The 20,898-nt window shown below is 41.9% G+C and overlaps 2 protein-coding genes across 4 annotated transcripts in view; both read left to right on the top strand.

Moving 5' to 3' along the window:
• The window catches only part of LOC129855471 (trafficking protein particle complex subunit 8-like), a 73,755-nt gene extending 60,575 nt beyond the window's left edge, over positions 1–13,180 (top strand). For both annotated transcript variants that reach the window (XM_055923176.1, XM_055923175.1), the window contains 4 exons: positions 3,068–3,169; positions 11,297–11,439; positions 11,663–11,752; positions 11,946–13,180. In XM_055923176.1, coding sequence (XP_055779151.1) covers positions 3,068–3,169; positions 11,297–11,439; positions 11,663–11,752; positions 11,946–12,183 — 573 coding nt within the window. In that variant the 3' untranslated portion in view covers positions 12,184–13,180. The remainder of the gene's footprint in view (positions 1–3,067; positions 3,170–11,296; positions 11,440–11,662; positions 11,753–11,945) is intronic.
• A 4,440-nt stretch (positions 13,181–17,620) lies between these two features.
• The window catches only part of LOC129855469 (beta-1,4-galactosyltransferase 6-like), a 41,635-nt gene continuing 38,357 nt past the window's right edge, over positions 17,621–20,898 (top strand). The window contains exon 1 of one of the 2 annotated variants that reach the window (XM_055923173.1): positions 17,621–18,514. In XM_055923173.1, the coding sequence (XP_055779148.1) occupies positions 18,400–18,514 (115 nt within the window). In that variant the 5' untranslated portion in view covers positions 17,621–18,399. The remainder of the gene's footprint in view (positions 18,515–20,898) is intronic. The other variant, XM_055923174.1, reaches the window with a different exon arrangement.

Raw genomic sequence — 20,898 nt, 5'->3', positions numbered from 1 at the left:
AACCACGTCGGGCACTGATGTGGGCCATTAGGCCTGGCTCGCAGTTTGCGTTCCAGTTCATCCCGAAGGTGTTTGATGGAGTTGAGGTCAGGGTTATGTGCAGGCCAGTCAAGTTCTTCCACACCGATCTCGGCTAACCATTTCTTTATGGACCTCACTTTGTGCACAGGGGAATTGTCATGCAAAAACAGGAAAGGGCCTTCTACAAACTGTTGCCACAAAGTTGGAAGCACAGAATTGTCTAGAATGTCATTGTATGCTATAGCGTTAAGATTGTTCCTTCACTGAAACTAAGGGGTCTAGCCCGAACCAGATGAGGTGTGATTCATCACTTCTGAGAACGCATTTTCACTGCTCCAGTGTCCAATGGAGGCGAGTTTTAGACCACTCCAGCCGATGCTTGGCATTTCACATGGTGATATTAGTCTTGTGTGCGGCTGCTCAGACATGAAATCTCATTTCATGAAGCTCCCGACGAACAGTTATTGTGCTGAGGTTGCTTCCAGAGGCAGTTTGTAACTCGGTAGTGAGGGTCACAACCGCGCTTCATCACTCGCCGCTCCTGTTCTGTGAGCTTGTTTGGCCTACGACTTTGTGGCTGAGCTGTTGTTTCTCCTAGACCTTTCCACTTCACAATAACAGCACTTACAGTTGACCAGGGAAGCTCTAGCAGGGCAGAAATTTGACGAACTGACTTGTTGGAAAGGTGGCGTCGTATGACGGTGCCACTTTGAAAGTCACTGAGTTCTTAAGTAAGACCATTCTACTGCCAATGTTTGTCTATGGAGATTGCATGGCTGTGTGCAACAGGTGTGGCTGAAATAGCTGAATCCACTCATTTGAAGGGGCGTCCATATGTTTTTGTATTTAGACTCACTCCAGGCTGCCCGGCAAGAACAAGGCAGACGTGTCCATATACAGAGTTTAATTGGCTCATGGTCAGCACCACACATTAGAACACACAGGCTTGAAGTGAGCTTCATGTTACAATTAGGAATGGACTTGTGGTTCTGAAAGGTAAGAACCAGTATATGTTGTTAAGCTATGCAGTAGGAATATCTACTCAGGAAAGAATCGCATAGCATTAGGGATGCCCCGATATGAAAGTTTTGGCCAATGCCGATATCCGGTATTTTCCTTGCCACAAAAAAATAACGATTCCGATACCGGCCTTTTTAAGCATTTTTGTACTGTTAAATAGTTAACACACACGGTAAAGAGGCTCAGAGAGAATGCCACCGAGTACTTTTAAGTTTTAACCCCACGGTTTATGTCGGCAGTTTTGTTGAGCAAGCGTTTCAATGCCTTGACCGAGGGTATCACGTCTGCTGCAGACGCAGTTGATTATCTTATGTCTCGAGTCAGTTGTTCGAATGGCGCTAGGAGTGTGTTCATGTCTCCAAGTTTTAATGGCATGTTCTCCATTGAAATTGAAGCAGGAGTATGAGAACCAGCACATTCTTGAGCATGCAATACGGCTTTCCTCAGTAAAAATCCTCGTCAACCCACTGTGCTGTCAGACTTAGCATGCTCATGGGGCTGACATCGCTGGTCCAAATGTCAGTGGTGAAGCTAAAAGCCAACATCATCCACAACAGAGAACGGTTGATTGTCAAGGGCAATGAATTCAATTATCTTGGCGTTAATGGTTTTCGCTTTCGAGTTGTCTCGCTGAAATGTTCTTACTCTTTCAAATGACTGCTCAACTTGAACTTGTTTAGTTGTTTGAAGTTAATTGTATTTTTTGTGGCATCATTGTCATCTACTTACCTTATACGTATGCACATCAGCTTTGACATTGGTTTTGTACATCGCCTTTAAACTAGACATCGGGCCGATGCCGATGTTGGCATTTTTAGTTAATATTGTCCAATTCCGATATGCTCACCGATATATTGTGCATCTATACAGGGATATACTGGTAACCTAGTGGTTAGAGCGTTGGACTAGTAACCGAAAGGTTGCAAGATGGAATCCCCAAGCTGACAAGGTAAAAATCTGTCGTTCTGCCCCTGAACAAGGCAGTTAACCCACTGTTCCTAGGCCGTCATTGAAAATACAAATTCGTTCTTATCTGACTTGCGTAGTTAAATAAAGGTAAAATAAAAAAAAAACAGTCACATAACAGCATACATTAACAGCAGTATATGTATAAACATCTCACAGGAGAGAGAACTTACTTAGACATGATTTATGGCCCTTGCTCTCAGGACTGGTGGTGCTCTTATCTGATCTTTTTCTGGTGCCATTAGTCAAATCTCACTGCGCATGCAGAGCCGAGGACAGACTGAAACTTCTAGAATCTCGCATCATGACTTAAAGATGCACTACTATGCAGAAGTCACTCCGCCATGTCCTGGTTGCTACAATTCTAATAGTTTGCTTAATTCCAGTTTGTGTCAAAACAAGCAGGTATAGGGTAGAGCATCATTGTACCATCCAAACCGCTGTGAAATATATTTTCCATAACCAAAAACATTTTATTTTCAGCTTTTTGAAACTGGTGTACAAAACAGAAGGTAAAACGCAAAAACTGAACTTTAAGAACGGGAAGCATAAAAATAGCACGCATAGAACTTATCTACCGCTTTTTTAGACTTGCTTTGAATGAGAATGACAGATCTATAACTCTTTCTATGTGAAATTGGTCGGGTTGCCCAAAAAGTGACATATTGCAGCTTTAACAGTAGCGCAAACTGTGAAAGCGCAGAGGTAAAGTGCGCATTACAGGCTATAGGGAATAACCATCTCTATACAAGAACGTCTGTTGCACAACACTCATGCATTCAATTCAATACAGGCCCTTATAAACGACATGCACATTGAGTGTCTGAAATGTACATCCGCTCCAGCGGTACTATACAGCTACAGTCACATGCGCAGACCTAGCCTTTTTTATGTGCTCCATTGTTTAATTATGCATTAGTAAAATGCACTCTTTATGTTAAGTTTTTATTGAGGTATTTGCTGCTGTTTTGCTTTTGGCATCAGGCCAAATGATGTTGCTAATGTTTGTTGTTGTAGAAAGGCCTATGATAGTTGACAATATTTATTTGTTTGTTTACAGGCATTTGTTGTTGAGGACAACAAGCAGGTGATCCTAGAGGGACAGCTTCATGTGGCCCTACAGACCATCGACAAAGAGGCCTGCTCTTTGACACAGAAAGAGGTACACAAATGTATTGAGAAACAATTGTAAACGTTCAAATCACCATTTTGTTCTGTGTAGTGTACACACAAGCTGAATAACTATACACACTCCTAGACTCCTTTGCATTGCGACTCAAGCACAAACAAAACAAAGCGATCCTACTTCTTGGAGAATGCACTCTCTCTCTTATTCACTACCTAAAAGCCCCTATATCTCCCTGCCAAGGTCCAACAGGGCGCTGAGTGTTTACTTGGTAACCTCCCAAACACCCTGTAAGCTGTGGGGCCAGGGTGACACTGGAAAGCTTGGTATGTTGGACTCAAGCCTGGTAGAGGTTTTTACAGGGTTAGTGTCTACTCTGACGTATGCTCCTCATGGGTGTATAGGCCAACATGAGTAAGGAAGGGTCTACTCTACACAGATGAGTGCTTAAGAGGCAGGCCCATGCTTTGCTATCTCAAAGCTGAGTGGAAGAGTTTTTTTTATTTAACCAACTTTATTGATCCCCAGAGGTAAAATTAAATTGGTCACCACTCAACCGGCATAGGAGACATACAGTAAGGGAGGCAATATACTGTACACAGATACATCAACACATATACAATGCATTCGGAAAGTTCAGCCCCCTAGACATTTTCCACATTTTGTTCCGTTACAGCCTTAATCTAAAATGGATTAAATTGGTTTTTCCCCCTCATTAGTCTACACAAAATACACCATAAAGACAAAGCAAAAACAGGTTTTTATAAATGTTTGCAAAAACGGAAATATTACATTTACATAAGTATTCAGAACCTTTACTCAGGACTTTGTTGAAGCACCTTTGGTAGTGATTTACAGCCGCAAGTCTTCTTGGGTATGACTCCACAAGCTTGGCACGCCTGCATTTTTGGAGTTTGTTCCATTATTCTCTGCAGATCCTCTCAAGCAATGTCAGGTTCGAAGGGGAGCGTTGCTGCACCGCTATTATCAGGTCTCTCCAGAGATGTTCGATCGGGTTCAAGTCCGGGCTCTGGCTGGGCAACTCAAGGACATTCAGAGACTTGTCCCGAAGCCACTCGTGCGTTGTCTTGGCTGTGTGCTTAGGGTCGTTGTCCTGTTGGAAGGTGAACCTTCACCTCAGTCAGGTCCTGAGTGCTCTGGAGCAGGTTTTCATCAAGGATCTCCCTGTACTTTGCTCTGTTCGTCTTTCCCTCAATCCTGACTAGTCTCTCAGTCCCTGCTACTTAAAAACATCCCCACAGCATGATGATGCCACTACCATGCTTCACGGTAGGGATGGTGCATGGTTTCCTCCGGACGTGATGCTTGGAATTCAGGGCAAAGAGTTCAATCTTGGTTTCATCAGACGAGAGAATATTGTTTCTCATGGTCTGAGAGTCATTTAAGGTGCCTTATGCCAAACTCCAAGTGGGCTGTCATTTGCCGTTTACCTAGGAGTGGCTTCCATCTGGCCGTTCTAACATAAAGGCCTGATTGCTGGAGTGCTGCAGAGATGGTTGTCCTTCTGGAAGGTTCTCCCATCTCCATAGAGGAGCTCTGTCAGCGTGACCATCGGATTCTTGGTCACCTCCCTGATCAAGGCCCTTGACTTTAGGAAGAGTCTTGGTGGTTCCAAACTTCTTCCTTTTAAGAATGGAGGCCAGTGCTCTTGGATCTTCAATGCTGCAGAAATGTTTTGGTACTCTTCCCCAGATCTGTGCCTCGACACAACCTTGTCTCAGAGCTCTACAGACAATTCCTTCAACCTCAATAGCTTGGTTTTTGCTCTGACATGCACTGTCAACTGTGGGACCTTATATAGACAGGTGTGTGCCTTTCCAAATCATGTCCAATCAATTGAATGTACCACAGGTGGACTCCAATCAAGTTGTAGAAACATCTCAAGGATGATCAATGGAAACGGGATGCACCAGAGCTCAGTTTCGAATCTCATAGCAGTATCTGAATACTTATGTGAATAAGGTATTTCCTTTTATTTTTTTTGTAATACATCTGCAAACATTTCTCAACCTGTTTTCATTTTGTCATTATGGGGTATTGTGTGTCAATTGATGAGAACAATTAATACAATACATTTTAGAATAAGGCTGTAACATAACAAAATGTGAAAAAATGCAAGGATTCTGAGTACTTTCCGAATGCACTGTACCTGAGCGTGGATGGCTAGTCAAAGTACAATATATGACGTCTATAGAAACGTACTCAATTCAAATAGGTTTTTATTGACGTCATATCATTCTGATGTATACCTTTTTAAATCTATATTGTCCTTGCTGTATGTATCCTATGTTGGTGACGGTATTTAGTCTCTATGGATCAATAAAGTTGATCCACTTCAATTAAAATATGTTTCTATGGAATGCGTCACTCCTGTATACCAAGCAGTATGTTATGTTTCATACCACCATTGTACTCAGCTGGAATGATAAAGTTTTAAGATAGTTGAATGTTTTATTAGTGACGCTCTCGGTGCTGTCAGTGAACCAACCAACGCTTGCGCTCTTCAAAACGTTTCTCTCCAGCAGTAGTCAAGGATGAGCTTAGAGCTTAGCAATGTCAAGTGTATCCAACTAACTGCCACACACATGTTCATGAACATACTCACTTACCTTCTCACATACACACACATCTTGCACTTTGCCAGGGTGTTCAAGGAGTGTGTGTGTGTGTGCGTATGTTGATGATGTCATGCTGTCTAACAGTGTATACGGAGGGGGGAATGCCCTTCAGGAGTGATTGGTGCAGAGATGAACAGTGGCTCCCTCCATCTCTGCTTAAATGAGTAAGGAAGGTCAGATGACTTGTTTAGTAGGTGGAGAGAGGGATGGCTGATGGTTTGCTGTACTGAGAGTGAGAGCTGTCTCCAGAGACTGGCCAGTGGAGGGCATTGAGGGACATAGAAGATTCTTAGTCTGTATGTAGTCTAAGACTTCTAAGTACCTCAGCTCCATACTCTACTGATGTGCCGTTATAGGCCTACTATACAGATGGATGTTTATATACAGTACCAGTAAAAGTCTGGACACACCTACTCATTCAAGGGTTTTTCTTTATTTTTAGACAAAAACTATGAAATAACACACATGGAATCGTGTAGTTTCCAAAAAAGTGTTAAACAAGTCAAAGTATATTTTCTATTTGAGATTTTTCAAAGAAGCCACCCTTTGCCTCGGTGACAGCTTTGCACACTCTTGGCATTCTCTCAACCAGCTTCATGAGGTCATCACCTGGAATCCATTTCAATTAACTGGTGTGCCTTGTTAATTTGTGGAATTTCTTTCCTTAATGCATTTGAAAAAATCTGTGGTGTTGTGACATGTTAGGGGTGGTATACAGAAGATGGCACTATTTGGTAAAAGACCAAGTCCATATTATGGCAAGAATAGCTCAAATAAGTAAAGAGAAACAAAAGTCCATCATTACTTTAAGACATGAAGGTCAGTCAATCTGGGAAATTTCAAGAACTTTGAAAGTTTCTTCAAGTGCAGTCACAAAAACCATCAAGCACTATGATGAAACTGGCTCTCATGATGACCGCCACAGGAAAGGAAGACCCAGAGATTACCTTCTGCAGAGGATAAGTTTATTACAGTTACCAGCCTCAGAAATTGTAGCCCAAATAAATGCTTCAGAGTTCAAGTAACAGACAAATCTCAACATCCAACTGTTCAGAGGAGACTGTGTGAATCAGGCCTTCATGGTTGAATTACTGCAATACTAATGGACACCAATAAGAGAGATTTGCTTGGGCCAAGACGCACGAGCAATGGACATTAGGTCTGAGTGAGTCCAAATTTGAGATTTTTGGTTCCAACCGCCGTGTCTGTGAGACGCAGAGTAGGTGAATGGAGGATCTCCGCATGTGTGGTTCCCACCGTGAAGCATGGAGGTGGTGTGGGGGCGTTTTGCTGGTGACACTGTCAATGATTTATTTTGAATTTGTTTTGATGTCTTCACTATTAATCTACAATGTAGAAAATAGTAAAAATAAACAAAAATTAGTAGGTGTGTCCAAACTTTTGACTGGTACTGTAGGTGATATTTGGCTCTGGATCCAGATTTTGCTGATTGAAATGTTTTCAACTTTGACACACATACACACACACACACTTTATCACACGCCACAGGCCCAAAGTCACATTCAGCAAAGATTAAAGATGGTGTCTTTTTTTTTTGGTCTTCGTGAAGACATATCAGAGGGTGACGAACCAAGCCATTAAGTGTTTGTGTCTGTCTGTGTGTGTGTGAGAAAGTGACACCTTATCACACTTTACAAAATATGTCAGTGAAGTTTTTTTCTCTTCACTTTTAGCATACACGATCACATGCACATCACAGCGGTACACTACCCTCCCACACACAGTAGTGGGATTTAATGACAGAGTGGGTTTAATGTATGAGTATTTCTGTGATTTGATGTGGCTCTGCAAATTCACGGGATGCTTTGGAGGCAAAGCCAAATGTAAACTGAGGTTTTTGGATATAAATATGAACTTAATCGAACAAAACATACATGTATTGTGTAACATGTTGTCCCGGGAGTGTCATCTGATGAAGAATATCAAAGGTTAGTGATTAATTTGATCAATATTTCTGCTTTTTGTGACTCCTCTCTATGGTTGAAAAATCGCTGTATGCTTTCTGTGACTAGTTCCTGACCTAACATAATGATATGTTCTGCTTTCGCTGAAAAGCTTTTTTGAAATCGGACACTGTGGTTGGATTAACGAGAATTTGATCTTTAAAATGGTGTCTAATACTTGTATGTTTGAGAAAATTGAATTATGAGATTTCTGTTGATTTGTATTTGGTGCCCTGCAATTTCATTGGCTGTTGGCGAGCGGAACCCCAGTCCCAGACAGGTTTTAAGTGTACATCTGTAAGGAACAGACTAAAAATGTACCCACTGGCCGACACAAGCAGTCTCCATCTCTCTTCTGCCTAGCCCTGTGGAAGTGTTTTTTTGATTTGGTTTTAGCATGAGATCCTCACTCCTGTCTAAAAATAACTTTCCCCTTTCTACCTCTTCCACCCGCTCACCCGGCCTGACCACATCATACCACCCTGCATAACACTGCTGGCTTGCTTCTGAAGCTAAGCAGGGTTGGTCCTGGTCAGTCCCTGGATGGGAGACCAGATGCTGCTGGAAGTGGTGTTGGAGGGCCAGTAGGAGGCACTCTTTCCTCTGGTCTAAAGAATATCCCAATGCCCCAGGGCAGTGATTGGGGACACTGCCCTGTGTAGGGTGCCGTCTTTCGGATGGGACATTAAACGGGTGTCCTGACTCTCTGAGGTCATTAAAGATCCCATGGCACTTATCGTAAGAGTAGGGGTGTTAACCCCGGGGTCCTGGCTAAATTCCCAATCTGGCCCTCAAACCATCATGGCCACCTAATAATCCCCAGTTTACAATTGGCTCATTCATCCCCCTCCTCTCCCCTGTAACTATTCCCCAGGTCGTTGCTGCAAATGAGAACGTGTTCTCAGTCAACTTACCTGGTAAAATAACGGTAAAATAAAATAAATAAATAAACATAGACATTGCCAGACTTTCTAAAAAAATGTATTATTGTTTGTTGTTTTAAACTCCCCCCTCACACACACACACACACCTTCCTCCAAGACAAGCCGTTGCATAGCAGCAGTGTCCATGGCGCGCTCATTCATAACGCTGGACAGAACTTCTCTCATCCCTTATTCCTGTAGCCTTTTATAGCTCTGCACGTGAGTCGCCAAGACACCCTTTTTCCCTCCCTCCGTCTCTCTCGAACCCTCGCTTTCTCATAAAGACCCTCATTTCCTAACTGGAATTGCCTTTAGCAAAAGTTTGCTAAGAATTACTTAGTGATTGTTTCTACCTACCCTGGCTTGAATATCAGAATGCCATGTAGGTGAATTGCATTTATAGGGCTCATAAATGTATAGAAATAGAACATGTTCATGTTTCCAGTGCATGACTAGCTATATGGATGACTTGACGTCCTGTGTTAATGTTTTGATCAACACCCTCCCAGCCTGTTAATCTCTGCCTCTAACCCGACACTCTCTCACACACACACACACACACACACACACACACACACACACACACACACACACACACACACACACACACACACACACACCAGCTGAAAACTGTTCCTATTATCAAAACGTGGAATTACAGTTCTATGAATGTCTCCAGGAAGGAAATGTTGTCAGAGGCCATTAATAATATTTTTTAAAAGCAAATGTTCTGCGCAGAGCAGGCTGCACAATGGTGAACAAATTATACCACAACAAATAGTCTGTATAGTTACATGTACAGGTAACTGCCAAAATAAAGGCAACACTTGAGTAAATGAGGGATAGAAAGTGTATTGAAAACATGTGTTCCACACAGGTGTGGTTCCTGAGTTAATTAAGCAATTAACATCCCATAATGCTTAGGGTCATGTGTAAAAAATATCCAGTTGCCCATTATTTTTGCTACCGTGGCTAGAAGAGATCTCAGTGTCTTTGAAAGAGGGGTCTCAAAGGAGCATAGGGGGTTTAAAGGGGGTGGGGTGTGTGTGTGTCACCAGATCTCAACCCAATTGAACAACTATGGAAGATTCTGGGAGCGATGCCTGAGAGTATTTTCCACCACCATTTTCCATCACCAACCACACCAATTGATAGAATTTATTGTGGAAGAATGTCACGTCCCTCCAGACCTGTAGAATCTATATCAAGGTGCACTGAAGCTGTTCTGGTGACAGTTACCTTTATATACAAGCAGTATGTGTTTGACATAAGGGTCTCTGACTTAGTGGTAAGAAAGTTTGTGAACCCTTTAGGGTTTTCTGTATTTCTGCAAACATTTGACCTAAAATGTTTTCCGATCTTCATCTCTTCTACTAATAATAGATCAAGTGAACCCGATTTTAAACAAATAACAAACAATTCTACTTTTTCATTTCGTTATTGATCAAATTGATCCAAAATTATATTTATTTGTTGGAAAAAGTATGTGAACCTCTAGATTAATCCGCTCAATAAAGTGTATTAAAGTAGTCAAAAGTTTAGTGTTTTGCCCCATATTCCCAGCACACAATGACTACATCAAGCTTGTGACTCTACAAACTTGTTTGATGCAGGACCTTTGGCAGCGATTACAGCCTCGAGTCTTCTTGGGTATGACGATACAAGCTTGGCACACATGTATTTGAGCAGTTTCTCCCATTCTTCTCTGCAGAGCCTCTAAAGCTCTGTCAAGTTGGATGGGGAGTGTCGCTGCACAGCTATTTTCAGGTCTCTCCAGAGATGTTCAATCGGATTCAAGTCCAGGCTCTGGCTGGGCCACTCAAGTATATTCAGAGACCTGTCCCGAAGCCACTCCTGTGTTGTCTTGCCTGTGTGCTTAGGGTTGTTGTCCTATTGGAAGGTGAACCTTCGCCCCAGTCTGAGGTCCTGAGCACTCTGGAGCAGGTTTTCAATAAGGATCGATTTCCCTCGATCCTGACTAGTCTCCCAGTCCCTGCTGCTGAAAAACATCCCCACCGCATGATGTTGCCACCACCATGCTTCACGGTAGAAATGGTGCCAGGTTTCCTCCGGACGTAATGCTTGGCATTCAGGTCAAAGAGTTCAATCTTGGTTTCATCAGATGAGAGAATCTTGTTTCTCATGGTGAGAATTTTTTAGGTTCCTTTTGGCAACTCCAAGCTGGCTGTTGTGCCTTTAACTTAGTTGCTTCTGTGTGGCCACTAGCATAAAGGCCTGATTGGTGGAGTGCTGCAGAGATGGTTGTCCTTCTGTAAGGTTTTTCAATCTCCGAAAAGGAACTCTGGAGTTCTGTCAGTGTCCACAGGAAACAGGATGCACCGGAGATAATTTGTCTCATAGCAAAGGGTCTGAATACTTATGTAAATGTATTTCTGTTTTTAACACATTTCTAACCTGTTTTCGCTTTGTCATTATGGGGTATTGTGTGTAGATTGAGGAAAATATTTAAATACATTTTAGAATAAGGCTGTAACGTAACAAAATGTAATGGAAAAAGTAAAGGGGTCTGAATACTTTCCAAATGCACTATGCATCGGCAGTGTGTTTGAGGTAATGGTGTTGACGTTTGCTCTTCCTGCATCCTGATCTGATTTGTGTTCCTCTGTCCTGTTGTAGGATGCTCAGGAGATGGTGCTGCTGAAGTTTAAACCGGAGCTGCCGCCTCCAATGACACGGCCCTCCATGGAACAACTCTCCCACCTCATCAAGACCAACCTGCAGTACCCAGAGAGCTACAGCCACCCCTTCAATCAGAAGAGGTAGCACAGACGCGTAACATGACCAGCTAGCCAAACAATATAATTACCAAACCAAGAAATAGCATCTTGAGAGTAATTTAAAACAGCCAGCAAGCATTGACTGCAGCGGTGCTCCGTGTTATGCGACTGAAAAGTTATATGCGGTGAAGAAAGGGAGACATGATTAATGGTGTAAAAAAAAATATATATTTATGTCTCTTTTGGCTCTTTTCCCCCCCGGTAGTCTGTGTATGGTTCCAGTCACTTTGACTCTGTCTAACTGCTCCCTGGCTCAAGTTGATGTCATCATTGACCTACGCCACAAACCTACCAGGTAAACATAACACAAACTCACTCTGTACTGTTAAATCTGCCATCTGTTCCTCATGTTCCTGACCAAATGTTTACCTGATAAACTGCATTCTATTTATCCTCCTGGTTGGAGTGAGCTTTCGATTTTCTTCTCTCCCTCTGCTGTCATCCCTCTTTCTCTAACTTTTCTCCCATCCCTCTACTCCCTCCATCAGCCCCGAGTCTCTTGAGGTGCACGGTTCGTTTACATGGCTGGGCCAGACGCAATTCAAGCTACAGTTAGGGGCACAAGAAGTGATGCGAGTGCAGCTGCGAGCTTGCTTCCTGCATGCGGGCGTCTATAATCTGGGAACGCCACGGGTCTTTGCCAAACTGGCGGACCAGGGAGCCATGTGTGAGACCAGCCAGCAGACGGCCACGCCAGCACTCATCATCATCATCAACAGCACCTGAACATTGTCCCGCCCCATCATCAATAGCCAATTAACCATCTGTCAATCATCACTACCAAGGCTCCAGAGTCCCCCATTGGTTGGCAACAACAGGGTTGAGAGACGCACCCAGCAAGAAATATCTTCCACATCCCATCTTTCCACCCAGTTTCAAATCACCCACTCCACTCCCCGCCCTAAAAAGTTGACACATTTTTCCAATTATCTAAAAACAAAATAGAATGTTCAAATTAAATTGTGCATCAGTTCAGCTTGTAACCACTTTGATGGTCCGACTGTTAACTATTTTATGTCCCAGCAACAAAGCAAAACATCATGGACTTACATGTGGAAGAAGGGACTATTTTCTCTCTCTCTGCGTATGAGTCTATCATCTCAGTGGAGGTGCTTTGGATTTGACCTTTTTTTATTTTATGAAATCAACCCGTGAAAGGGAAGGACACAGAACAGACAAAGACAATGACCTGTCTCCTATGGTAACGGTGGCATCTGTCTGCTGCCAGAGATTTTTATTTTATTTTTACTGTTGAAAAACGAATCACAGGGTGTTGAGTTATCACAGTAGTGATTGCATTGTTTACTTCCTGGATTAACCTGGATGAGGACGTAGGAAGAGCTACCCCACATGGACCAGACTGTCGGCACATCACAAACCCTTTAGAATATGAACCAGAGGTTGACCACTATACTATGATAAACGAATCCTTTGACTGACAGGCCCTGATGCTGCCTGCCCACCTGTCTGTTGTTGGTCTGTAGTCCATCTGGATTTACTGTGCAGTCAGTCCCCACGAGCACACATGTAATTTTCTACAAAACAAACTAATGAATCAATCAAATCAATGTGTTCCCTATACTTCTCCCTCATTGTCCCTCCTCCACCTTGTGATCAAGCTGTTATTTAAATGTATGTATTTACTCAACTGCTTTTCAGATGAAAATGATGTATTATATTTATAACAAATTTACTGTAAATAGAAATAAAACGTAACCAATGATATGGGCTGTGAGATACAGTAAATGTCTCCTCTGTATAGTGAAATGTGTGGACGACGTGGTGATTTGTAATACTTTTCAGGGCAAGTTTTATTTGGAAATTCCAAATGGCACCCTGTTCCATATATATTACACTACTTTTGACCAGATCTCAGTGTGTACTATAAAAGGGAATAGCGTGCCATTTGGGAAAAAGACTTAATGACTGTCTCTTTGATGCAGTGAATATAGTTCGACCCTCAATTAGCCTATCTCTGTAGATCTGCTCCGTCTCTTAATGCCAACTCTGTTTTTAGTGCATTAGGAGCGATGTCTTTGTCAAGCTGTCCTCTGTCGCTATATCTCTCTGATACACACACTTACACTGATGTGCGTCTATCTCTGTATCAGTTTCTCAGTCAAATGGATTCTCTAATCGCCGAATACTAATTATTTCTGGAAAGATTGCGTCTAACAGATGCAATTTGAACATTTGTAAAATATTAGAAATGATATTGTAAAATGGTGTTTAAAGGTATGCCTTGCCAGGAGCTTTCACATTCAAGGATGCACAGAGAAACTGAACCTAATAAATCTGCTGACACATACTAATCTGGGCAAAGCTTAAAACATGAGATATTTAATTCAGAAGTTTTAGTGTGAAGTTACCATTCTTTAATAAAGCATTAATAATCTTGTTGGTACCTAATAAATTAACAGAAGTTAAGTTGTAAAGTCCCCTCTGGTTCTCTACATTCTTGGGGAAAGAAGGGTTTCTACAGGCTTATCCTTGTAGTAGAATAACCCTTTAGTGTTCTTCCTAGAACCATAAAGGCAATTCGTAATCCAATTCCAACCTTGCCTTGAGGCCACAGGTATGTGATGAAAGCAACCACTAAACAGGGAATCCAAAGCTCAGATCGTGTAAAAATAGATATTTCTATTCCAAAGGTAATTTCATAGGCTATATTCCATCGATGAGCGAAGTGCCCAGGAAAGGCTCCATAATCCTTTCAAATACCTGTGATGAACATAATAGAAAACCAAAAAAGATGACTTCATCAACCATACTCCATAATTCATGAAGCAATATTTATTCTTATATTCTATATTTTTCTAAATGGAGCAAAATAATAAATATAGCATGAATAAAGTGTGAATTTGGCTCGAACAAACTCTTTCGCCTGTAAGGAAAATGAAAGTGAGTCAGTCAGGTCTATCATTACCATCTTAACCCCATCTGTCCTGGACTAAACCTCTGTGGCCTTTGTCACAGGATCAGGGTGAAGTCCACTCAGACAAATGATACAGTTATGGCTAATGGCTGTCTGCCTGTAGGAGTTGGCGAGAGTGCACAAACAGATCTGGGACCAGGCTAAGTAATGGTTCCTAACCCCCTCATTCTCCCTGCCAACTCTCACTTCCTACCTTTCTATAGTGACCAGATAGAGTAGCAACACCCCTGGCTCCTACTCTCTCTCTCTGCCTCCCACCCCCTCTCAGGTGATTCTCATTCAAACAGGGAGGCCAGAGCTTCACCCTTCCGTTTCAGAGCTCAACTGGCTGTAATTGATTTGGAGCAGAGCTCTCTCCCTCTCACATTAACTAATATAGGGGTAGATAGAGCAGGAGATGAGGGATGACTATATAGGCAAACGTACCATGAAAGAGAAAGCAGTCACGACCCACTGAAAGCAGACAAAAATGACCATGAAGACAAGACTCATGCTGTCAGATGTCCTTACTCAATCCCTCTCTCACTGTCATACATACACAGACAGGTAAAAATGCTTCCTCTGGCACCCCTCCCCTGCCCCCTACATACACACTCCCAATTCAAAAGACTTTATTGACATGGCAAGTTAAATCACTTACATTGTCGAAGTACACATGGTCGGACTAACAGTAATAATAGTAGTAGTGATAATGATATTTACATTGACAGCAACAACAATAAACATAAATACAAGCTCTGTCTCACTGCAGAACACTTAGATATTTATCCACGTTTCTCCAAACATAAAATGTCAAAGTCTTTTTGACACCCTGTGTTGACTCCTACCCAGTATCGTACCGTTTCTACAAATGTAGAAGTTGCTCCAAATTTACAAGGTTAAGGTTTTGGGTTAAAATATTCAGTTTAGGGCCGCATTCCAAATGGTTAAAGTAAGGGTTAAGGTTTGGGATAGGGTTAAACCCCACCAATGGGATTGAACACGCAACCACAGCGTTTGTAAACCCAAAAGACGCAACATGGCAAGACTTCCGGGAACGTTGGCGAAGCAGACCAGACCGAGGTCTAAAGGCACAACCTAGATTCGAGCCAATGTCTTAAGTCGTTGAACATGCTATTACTCCAACCTCGTGAAAGGAGTGCTTATTTATTTGATCGCCTGCACATTGCGCAGTTCGGTGCGAGTTGACCTGTTTCTGCGCATGAGCTAAGCTAGCCAAAGTTGCCATGATATCGCCGACAAGCATGATTGAGTATTTCTATTGGAGAAGCAGTTTCTGACTATCTTCACACTGTACGATCCTTGACGCAACCTTCTGAGCCAGATTCATCGGTTTACGCCCATCCGCCACCCCTGTCCACAACACCCTAGCAAAACCTAAACATACATGATGGTAACAGTGATCACTATTGTCCCTAGTGGCCAATTTTGAAGGCGTTTCCAGATGTCCTCAAGACCTCTATAGACAACCAATTTCGAAGTCACTCTTGAGCGATCTGCCTGAATAAATAACAGTAAGTGGTAGGCTTGTTTTAACATGACTGAAAAGCTGCATGATATGAAAGCCAAAACAGAATGGCAAATACCATTTGTAACATTGTAATTCTCTCACTCTCTCTCGTTCATTAGATGAAGAACCTGTCTAAGTTAATTTACACGTGTCAAATGGTAACAACTTAATTGTATTGGATGCTCCTCTCTTCATGTTGGATTGCTTTTGTAGCACTGGGGTTAATAAGGGTGATGAAGCATACTGTGAATTCAGAACCCAAGAGAATTGAGGTAAAGAGAAGCTGTGTGTGCTACAGTATATCTCGCTTTGTCACTGTCTATGGTTCTAAAGCCACACTCTGCTGTGGTTGGTGGCAGGTACATTTGAAGTCAGAAGTTTACATGCACCTTAGCCAAATTACATTTAAACACGGTCTTTCACAATTCCTGACATTTAATCATAGTAAGAATTCCCTGTCTAAGGTCAGTTAGGATCACCACTTTATTTTAAGAATGTGAAATGTCAGAATAATAGCAGAGAGAATGATTTATTTCATCACATTCCCAGTGGGTCAGAAGTTTACATACACTCAATTAGTATTTGGTAGCATTGCCTTTAAATTGTTTAACTTGGGTCAAACGTTTTCGGTAGCCTTCCACAAGCTTCCAACAATAAGTTGGGTGAATTTTGTCCCATTCCTCCTGACAGAGCTGGTGTAACTGAGTCAGGTTTGTAGGCCTCCTTGCTCGCACAGGCTTTTTCAGTTCTGCCCACAAATTTTCTATAGGCTTGAGGTCAGGGCTTTGTGATGGCCACTCCAATACCTTGACTTTGTTGTCCTTAAGCCATTTTGCCACAACTTTGGAAGTATGCTTGGGGTCATTGTCCATTTGGAAGAACCAAGCTTTAACTTCCTGACTGATGTCTTGAGATGTTGCTTCAATATAGCCATGCAATTTTCTTCCCTCATGATACCATCTATTTTGTGAAGTGCACCAGACCCTCCTGCAGCAAAGCACCCCCACAACATGATGCTGCCACCCCCGTGCTTCACGGTTGGGGTGGTGTTCTTCGGCTTGCCAGCCTCTCCCTTTTTCCTCCAAACATAACGATGGTCATTTTGGCCAAACAGTTCTATTTTTGTTTCATCAGACCAAAGGATATTTCTCCAAAAAGTACAATTTTTGTTCCCATGTGCAGTTGCAAACCGTAGCATGGCTTTTTTATGGCGGTTTTGGAGCGGTGGCTTCTTCCTTGCTGAGCGGCCTTTCAGATTATGTCGATATAGGACTCGTTTTACTGTGGATATAGATATTTTGTACCTGTTTCCTCCAGCATCGCACCCTGCAGCTTAGACGGAACATTGGTTATAGGCCTAATAATTATGATTTATTGGCAATTTATAAAATGTGTTAGACTATTAAGTAGGTCAAAATTACTTTTTTTCATATTTAGGCTATAAGTGAGTTGTTAGTGTGTTTTGTTAACATTCAAATGGCACGGTATGATTCTCTATCAAGACCTGAGCTAGTGCTTTTAGCACTCTCTTATTTCACACGGTAGGGAATTTAACAACAACAACGTGATAAGAAATGAAAAACAACACGCTCAATCGAAACCGTCTAACCTTTTACAGAGCGCTGGTGTAACACCAATCGCTGTTGATCCTCCCACTTCTGTTGACCCACCTACTTTCAGACACACACATAATAAATTATTTGAGAGAAGCAGCGACCCCATGAACCCAAAGGCCCTTACTGCAGCCCCACGGTGTCCATGGCGACAAAATATAAGGGAGTTGGGCGGACGGAAAGAGACCACTTACACCCACCGGAAACCATGTCTGCACCACCAGCAGAAATGAAATTGAACGAATCCAAATTTATTTATGTGATCACTCTAAAACCCCCGCACAAATGTATATTTGGTGCAATGAGAATCGCCCGATATACCTGCTAAACCGCTCGCCGTTATTGGATTCCGTTCAGCGATTTGGTGAAGTAGGTAGCCAAGTGTGAGTGTTTTAGAAACATCGTTGAGATTTGTATGAGAGGAGGCAGCGGTGCAGACCCGCTCCCATGGTCTTTTTTTTTTAAACCTTCGTCGCCGGGCGAGAAAATACATATCTAACTAGCAAGCTAAACATGGATCAGTATCACGAGTATTCTTAAGAAATTAGCCAGTATTATTTGTCTACTCATGTCAGTAACTACAGTAGTTAACGGTTTCAGTATGAGTATGCCCGATCGATGGTTTCGTTGAGGCTTGACAGTGCCTGATGCAGGCCTGCTTTTTTCTATCTGGAAATTTCTTGACTGGGGAAAGCCGCCCATACGGGATTTCATGACTTCCTAGCATTAGCCTTTTTCGCTGCATCCCCGACTCAAATGATGCGTGTTGTGTCGTTGCATTGATTTTGGATGATAATATCATCTACTTTTAGCATATCAATTTAATATTTTTTTTTATCCAAACGGTATATTTTTATGGGATTATCGGTAAATTCGAAGCAAATATGGTGAATTGGAAGCGGCTGCTGCGGGTGTCGAACCGCTCATTTTTGGCCTTCATTTTTTTCTTCTCCATGTCTACGACTGGTCTCTACTTCATATATGTGGCTCCTGGAATAGGTGAGTTTATTATCTTAACATGAACACCTAATTTTATGTTATTATCCAAGCTTGTGCCAAGCAAGCTACATTGACATCAACAGAGATGCCATAGACAGTACAGTGTGAAACTGTGGGGATGCTTCCTGCCAGTTAATACTACTGTAGCTTCCTGCTAGCCTAGTTAGGTTAGCCATTTAACGTTAGCTATTTAACTCACGTTAGTTAGCTGGATAGCTAGCCATCCGATCCGCTTGCCTACAGCTGCAGTATTCCTGTGTTTTAACTAGCAGTCTTTCAATCTTCGTGGTGTATCAGTTGTGATAATGGGAAAATTCGGAGTATAACGTATTTCTCATCCTTGAGTTGAGGTAGGTTTGTTCTACAAGCCATATCTCGCGTCGTGTCCCCGGTCTCTTAATATACACGGGAATGTTGTCTGACCCTAGTTAAGATGTAAGGAAGCTGGTTGGATCTGCTGGCTAGCTAACTAAATAAGCTAGCTAATCGTCCAGGGATCGGTTTACAAACTATTAGGCTTAACTAGTGAACCGATTATTTATCTTCTCGATATAGCTAGATAATCATTTGGATGATTGCATGATAAATTACCTACTTTGGCCGCCTTTCCTTCCAGTTCTCCGCTGCCAATGACTGGAACGAATTGCAAAAATCGCTGAAGACTTGTATTTCCCTTACTAACTTTAAATATCTGCTACCTGAACAGCTAACTGATCGCTGCAGCTGTACATAGCTCATCTGTAAATAGCCCATCCAATTTTACTACCTCATCCCCATATTGTTTTTATTTACTTTTCTGCTCTTTTGCACACCAGTATTTCTACTTGCATTTCATCATCTGCACATCTATCACTCCAGTGTTAATTTGCTAAATTGTAATTACTTGCTACTATGGCCTATTGATTGCCTTACCACCTCATGCCATTTGCACACAATGTATATATACTTTTTTTCTCTCTATTGTGTTATTGACTGTACCCTTGTTTATTACATGTGTAACTCTGTGTTGTTGGTGGGTCACACTGCTTTGCTTTATCTTGGCCAGGTTGCAGTTGTAAATGAGAACTTGTTCTCAACTAGCCTACCTGGTTAAAGGTGATATTATTTTTTAAATGTAAGGTAACTAGGCAGCTCAATATAACGTCCTCTGGCTGCTGTAACGTTAGTCAACATTGAACAATCATGCGCTGTCTCTTCTACAAAGTGTGCTTGCTCAGAAACAAGCTAGTTTAACTTATTGAGTTATTCATTTTCTTACACGGATTTCAGAAAGGAACATTTAACTAATTATTCACTAGGTCTAACTTAGTAACTTAACACATAGCAGCATTCTCGTATGAATATCTGTCATGCTGTTGAACCATGCCATGGTGGGAAGGGATATGGAGTTGCTGACAGAGCCAGCAAGTAGAGCCACATGACCAACACTGCTAACTACCTAGTTGTGTGGTTTAGTAGCTAGGTAGTGTACGTCTGATAGGCCTATATGTATTTCACATGAACACAGTGAGCAAGGTAACCTAGAATAAGATCCATGTTTATGTCATTAATCCAATCAGCCAATGTTTAGTAAGATGGCAAATATGCCAGCTTTTCCCAAGTAAGTCATGTCTTGAAACAGTTTGCTTCTTTGATGAGCATATTAGTGGTCCCAGGGGTAAAATCCCAACAGCATATCAGTAGCTAAAAATAATTGGGCCTTTGTCTGAAGCAACACAGGAAAAGGGTGTTAGCTTTTATTTACACATGGGTAACCAGCTGTTCGTTCGGTTTATATCTGTAGTTACAACACTGTCACTATGAATGGTACAGTGTTTTGGCTACTGCTAGGCCATAAGGATCACGCTATGGACATAGTGCTGATCAAAGGAGGCTGGTGGGAGGAGCTATAGGAGGACTTCCTCATTGTAATGGCTGGAATAGAATCAAATGGAACAGTATCAAACATGTAAACCACATGTTTGACTCCGTTCCATTGATTTTAGTCCAGCCATTACAATGAGGAAGTCCTCCTATAGCTCCTCCCACCAGCTGCCACTGGTGCTGATTATAATATACAATATTCTGCAGCACTATTTTGAACAGGATAACACAGACAGCCAGGCAACTATCCTGGTCCCAGATTTGTTTGTGCTGTTAAGTCAACTCATATGTCCTACAATGATAACGGTAAGACTGTAATAATAATTTATTGAATGTATTAACAGAAATTACCGGTACCAAACAAACATTGTATATTAGAAAATGTAAATATACTGGTGTAACATCCCCGCGGCCTCTGCAATGGATTAGTCCACTCAGACAGGTGTGAATCAGACAAAATCATAAATGATTTTTATATATTTTCCATTGCTCAAAAAAAAAAAAAAAAAATCTAGGTTGAC

The sequence above is a fragment of the Salvelinus fontinalis genome, chromosome 5, assembly GCF_029448725.1.
Source record: "Salvelinus fontinalis isolate EN_2023a chromosome 5, ASM2944872v1, whole genome shotgun sequence".
Classification (NCBI taxonomy): Eukaryota; Metazoa; Chordata; class Actinopteri; order Salmoniformes; family Salmonidae; genus Salvelinus; species Salvelinus fontinalis.
This window is presented reverse-complemented; position numbering and strand designations above follow the sequence as displayed.